Below are 6000 nucleotides of genomic sequence, written 5' to 3' on the forward strand. Positions count from 1 at the left end.
TCATTCATATATAAAGCCAATGTAATATGGGGAATGAGTAATTTGAAATCGTAAAAATGCAAATTTAGATGCAGGAACATAAAGTGGTGTAACTGTATAACTGATGAGGATTTTGTTATGCTAAAGAAACACCACCAATAATCAATTATATACGTTAATATAATGTCCCTCGAAGGGGTGAGAAGTAAAAAAAGCTCAAACTCTCCTCAATTTCTTTTCTTTTCTTCACCTTGAACAAGTCTTCCCTTGTTCTATTCTTCTCACCCCTGCCACTCAAGCATCTACTTCCAAATGGAAATAATGCAATACCGTTCTGCACTCCCTTTTCTTCTACAATATGGCTGGCTATTTATTCAAACACATTGCTAGAGAGAATAAGAACGACAAAACTGCTACAGCATGTTCAAATTTCCCAAATATGGAAAATATGACACCTCAATATTGGGATTTTGATGCTGCAAATAAAACCTAAAGACCGGATTTTCGGAAATGCATTGAGGTTAAATTTGAAGTTGATATATTTATAAGATCATTATTATGAAAGTTAATAATTGTATCATCTACAAAAAGTATGTGGTTAAAATACAATAAAATGTGGTTAAAATATATAAAACTATATAATGTAACTGCACTCTCTCCCATTCAGTTTTTATTTCAGAAAGTAATTGTTCAGATTGTTATATTGAAAAAATAAAATAAATGTGATGACGATTAACTAACAAAAATAATGTAATGTTGCAGCTAGTCCCACTGTTTCGACAACTGGCAATGACCAATTATAATGTCCAAACAAGAAAATTTCAGTTAGTAAACACATGGCTTTCTTTCAACACCATTAACAAATTTGTCTGGTATGATAGCTACACAGATTCCTCGTAAGGTGAGGATTACCACGATATAAACACTTCTACCTTGCCCAGCCTAATAATCTTAAAATGGGTATGTACTTCACCACCACTCGCTCCAAAGATTGAGATACAAAATTCAAGAGTTCAACAAACCCACTTAGACTCGAGCATAGGGACCCAAGTCAAAAGTAGTACACCATGGCTAAAACACCGTAACACATAAATACTGCTAAATACAATCAATCATGTGAGGCGTCAAATCTTGCTGCTAATTAGAAGCAGGGACAGAAGGCCGACCTCGTCCGATTGCAAAGCCCCTTGTTCCATCTGGCATTCTTGGTCCAGGAGGTGGCTTGGATGCTTCGGCAGCGTGAGTTGATGGTGTACTTCCATGACCTAGAACAATGAAACAGGTTATGAATACCACAAGGATTCAAATAATAATAATATAAAATGAACTGTTAAAATAAAAGGGTACCCATTCCATTTCCAGCACGATATTTATGTTTTCTTGATCTTCCTTGATTTTTATACCTCTGCCCACCTTTATCCTTCGAAAGATGCTCCCCATCCTGAGATGAAAGGAAAGCAACAGAGGCATGTATTAACAACAATAAAGGGTTCTGAAATCGTGACCAATCGTGAAAGAATGTACAGTTGCAAATCCAATCAGTAAAATTAAAATATTTAAAAATATCATTTTGAAAATAGAATGGATGGGATTCAAGCAGTTCCAGAATGCTTCTTATATTTGAAAATAGAAACAAGATAAAAAAATGATTTCTCAAGCCAAACAAACCTATCATTTCCACACACACAAAAATATAAAATAACAATTATGATTTTATCCTTGAAAGACGAGGAACCAACACTAATATGGTTTCAAAAGATTACTAACAGATAACTACAGGAGACTGCTGATAGTGAAAAACAAATGCAACACATACCTCTTCCTCGTGTGTATCTTCATGATGCTCACTTGAGCCATGATTTTCCTCATCTCCTATTTGTTCAGATGCATGGCTTGAGCTATTCTTCTCAGAATTAGGTCCTTTCCAAGCTTGTTTTTTGTGTCCAAACTTCCCCTAAATAAAAAAATAAAAAAATTCTCATAAAAAACCTTTTAAAGGCAATTAATCAAATGAGGGGGAAAACTCCAGCTAACCATTCGCTTGAGAAGTTTAACATGCAACCCATTTCTCCAGTCTTCTTCATTATTCAACATAGCCACCTGACACAGGATTGGAGCAGCAAAGACTAGTTAATCATCCAGGCAATTATAGTCTCAATCATAATATACATAGACTGCAACTCACAGCTTTTTCAGCAGCTTCAATAGTCTCAAATTCCACAAGAGCATGTAACTACAATAAGAAAGTGACTTATTGTGAGTATAAAGTGAAATTAGGAAACAAATGGCAAAGAATATAGAATCTACGAGTTATTACTCTAAGGTTGATATATTTTAATGGGTTGTTCAAGAAAGAATACAAAATGGAAAGCACAAATTGAAAGTTTCAATAGTCTGCATAGTCCCTGCCTAGGTGTCAGCAGGGTTGACGATGTTAATACACAAGATTAATTTTATACAACCAACTTATGGTGGATGATGAATGAGATTCTGAGAATAGAGATCACGCTCTAGCAAGATTTTATCTTTTGTCAAATCCAAAAAAGGACCAAAACTGATATCCAACTTGACAGGGAAAAAGTAAACACATTAATAAGCTATGACCTTGGCTATTTTGGAGAAGAACTGCTAACAAGGTGCACATATTTACTTAGGTTAAGGGCAGAAAACAGATATATGTAAATTCATGCTTTTTAAGAAATACGAATCATTGCTACAGGAATTTTCAAAACAATCACCAAAGCGACTGTGAAGATTGACATTAGTAACTAGTACAGTGACTGAATTAATTATTTTCATCATGACCAACAAGGAGAATAGATTTCTTTTTCTATTTCAAGGTGGAGTTGGGTCCAGACACACACCACTCAACAATACATTATTTTCACAGGGTAACCCTGGCTGAACTTTTGGAGACAAAAAACACTAAACCACAAAAGGACTTCTAAAAGGAAATGCAGCAATGCTGTAATTCATTAACAAGACAGACAAAATCTTCGAAATGGAAATTTTGGTAAAAGGAATAATGCAATGAAAAATGTGAGAGCAGTACAAATTTAGGGTCAACTGTTAACATTAGATAGTTTAATACCTTATTACTGATTAACATTTCTTGCTTTATATGTTTTGTGGACTCTGAAGTAGAATATGGGTCATTAATTGTTATCCTCTTTATACTGCACATTGAAAGAAATGTTAACGTTATTGCATATTGGAAAAAATAGATACACAGACACAACTTAAGGAAGAAACCATACTTTCCAGCTTCGTGGAATATTCGTTGAATGTTCTTCTTTGAATGATCCTCTGGCAAATTCTCTACTAAAACAGTAAATAACTAGAGTCCAAGAATGAGATGCAGATAGCAAAGTACAAACCAAATAATAGTAGCAGTCTCCTTGAAGTAAATACCTTATGATCTCTAGAATCATTGAAACGAAGTGGATGAAGCCGCTTGACCCTTTTCCCATCACTGCTAACAACCTGCAATCCCCATGAGAATTTTCTTTCCTTAGGACTTTAAGTATAGATTGCAATGCAGTTCAAGTTGAAAAAACATGGAAGGAAGCATTATACAAGCAGTGAAGACTCCTTCAGAGCAGCAACAATATATGTATGGTCTCGCGTGAGCTTCTTCATTTTTCTGAAAGAAGCAATTACGGATATGGGAACTGCATAAACATAAAGTAGGATTAGATTATAGCATATACAAACAAAAGTTTGTAGGCAATGGACAAATAATAATGATTACTATTTATGGCACTAGGATTAGTTAAATTAATACAAAAATCAATAAACGCTTCATTTGTTATCAGAATAGAGCACCATTTACAAAATTTTTAATGCATGCAAAACTGCATGTATGTGTGCACAACTTGCATAACGCTTTTCAGATTAATACTGGCAAAACATCAACTCCCATTCTGCAAGGATTTCAGCAACATTTACATATAATGAAATACACTATCAATATCAGTTTATTACTAGGGCATCATCATTGATTATTCCATGTTCGGTTTAGTGTGTATATGCTGAAGTTGAGGTGCTACAATTGCTACACCTTTCCATCTACACCACTGATCATCGTCTTTTAAAAAAATGTTTGGAAAACCAAAAGAATGGAAATAAGCCCATTTAACTTGTGATCATCTATGGAAAAGAGAAAATGTCTTATGTTCCTTGCCAAATACATCTTTTTCCCTCTACCATCTCTAGAAAAGAGTAAATATCAACATCCTATTTGTCAAGTAGTACAACTGAAAAACTAGTACATGAAAATAGTACTTAATAACGAGTCACTAAATATAAATGTTAACAAAATCGTCACACTGCCTATTCAACTTATTAATCCTTAATAACTTCATTTATATAAGCAAACTCGAAAGCCAGAACACTTTAGAAACAATAAAATCGAATACTTAACTTCCCTTGGTATCTCCCACAAGATGTGTGTGTGTGTGTGTGTGTGTATATATATATATATATATATATATATATATATATATATATATATATATATATATATATATATTATAACCCAGATAGTTCCACCTTTCAAACTAACATATTCAACTTAGCAGCAAACTATTTTAATATTCAACTTAGCAGCAAACTATTTTAATATTCAAACTTCAAAAAAACTTGAAAATAGTTAGATTAAGGGAATACACACAACTTGAGAATCGATAAGGCCGTAAATCATTTGAAAATCAAATTGTGAAAACTACAACAATTAAAATCAAATTGGTCCAACTTATAGAGGTTTCCCTTACCAAACCCTTCCTTGTTCTTCTTGACAAAGCCCAACATATACTTGTCATTGGGCAGGTTTTCATCGCTGAAATAGTACTCCACCTGCAAAATCAACAACAACAAGTCACTGAACCGAAACAACTAAACCTAGTAAACACGAAAAAACGAGATTTCAAGGTTTTCAAGTAAACACGTCAAATTATTATATTCTCCTCACACGATACAACACTAACTCTCGCTCTTGAACAATAAGTCAGTATCAGAGAACGCCATAAATAAAGCTATTTATCGTTCGAAAGCAGAAAAAGACAGGAGAGGAGTTACCTGCTTAATGATCTTGAGTTTGAGATCCTCCGACGAGACAGCGGGCACAGCGGCGTGATCGCGGTCCCCGATGTGTTCGTCATGGTCATGCTCGTCATCGTGCTCGTGGTCAAGGTCATGGTCAAGGTCAAGCTCGTGACCGTGCTCTTCGTCTGAAACCACCGCGTGATTTTCAGTTTCCGCTACGGTGAGATCGGGACCAACAGAGGGATCCACGAGCGGAGGGGGCGAGGCGGTGACATTAACGGCCGTTGTAATGGCGGCGGTGGCCGAAGGGGGAACCTGTTCGCCGCCTTCCATTGAGGAGAGAAGAAACTCTCCCCGCCTGATATTCCGGTCTTTTCTGTCTCGACAGTATTTCGATTTCTCAGATCAGATCCTTATATAGGCAGAGATACTTGTTTGACATTTCGCTTTGGTCACCACTATCACCTTGTTCAAATCATGGCTTTATTTTTCTTTTATGAAAAACTAACCATTTTATTTTTCATTTCTTGTAATTTTGCCTCCTATGGTTATATTTATCTAATCATCTATAATTTACTTTTTGTTTTACTTTTTCAATTTCATATTCTTGAATTGATTAACCATTTTCTATACAAAACAGTTATTTATGAAGATTAAAAAATACTTTTAATATACAATTTTAACAATTATTAAAAATGAAAGTATTTTACAAATATTTTGTATACATATATATATATATATATATATATATATATATATATATATATTGCTTTTTAGCTTAATGGAAAAATTACAAATACTCTTATTATATGATTATAATTATATAAAAATTATAAAACTATATTACTTTTATGATTATTTTTATTTACATATTTTTTCTAATTTTAATAAAATATATTAATTATTTTTATTATAGTGAATGATTTTTTATTATGATTTTTTTTATTATAATAAAAAACGAAAAGAAAAACACATAAT

General features: G+C 33.5%; 1 protein-coding gene across 2 annotated transcripts; it reads right to left on the minus strand.

Moving 5' to 3' along the window:
• Positions 1 to 784: 784 nt before the first annotated feature.
• LARP6A (RNA-binding protein) lies at positions 785 to 5447 on the minus strand. Of its 2 annotated transcripts, XM_047309841.2 has the most exons (11): positions 5056 to 5441; positions 4752 to 4833; positions 3556 to 3650; positions 3391 to 3462; positions 3237 to 3316; positions 3071 to 3155; positions 2165 to 2212; positions 2014 to 2079; positions 1796 to 1933; positions 1327 to 1420; positions 785 to 1244 (listed from the first exon to the last, which is right to left on the minus strand). In XM_047309841.2, the coding sequence occupies exons 1-11, from the start codon at positions 5353 to 5355 to the stop codon at positions 1117 to 1119; spliced, it is 1188 nt and encodes a 395-aa protein (XP_047165797.1). In that variant the 5' UTR covers positions 5356 to 5441; the 3' UTR covers positions 785 to 1116. The 2 variants fall into 2 exon arrangements, with proteins under 2 accessions (XP_047165797.1, XP_087948246.1); XM_088092120.1 differs by having other exon boundaries at positions 3071 to 3316; positions 5056 to 5447.
• Positions 5448 to 6000: the final 553 nt, after the last annotated feature.

This window comes from Vigna umbellata, chromosome 5, assembly GCF_029865625.1.
Source record: "Vigna umbellata cultivar VRB3 chromosome 5, Vumbellata_1.0, whole genome shotgun sequence".
NCBI lineage: Eukaryota > Viridiplantae > Streptophyta > Magnoliopsida > Fabales > Fabaceae > Vigna > Vigna umbellata.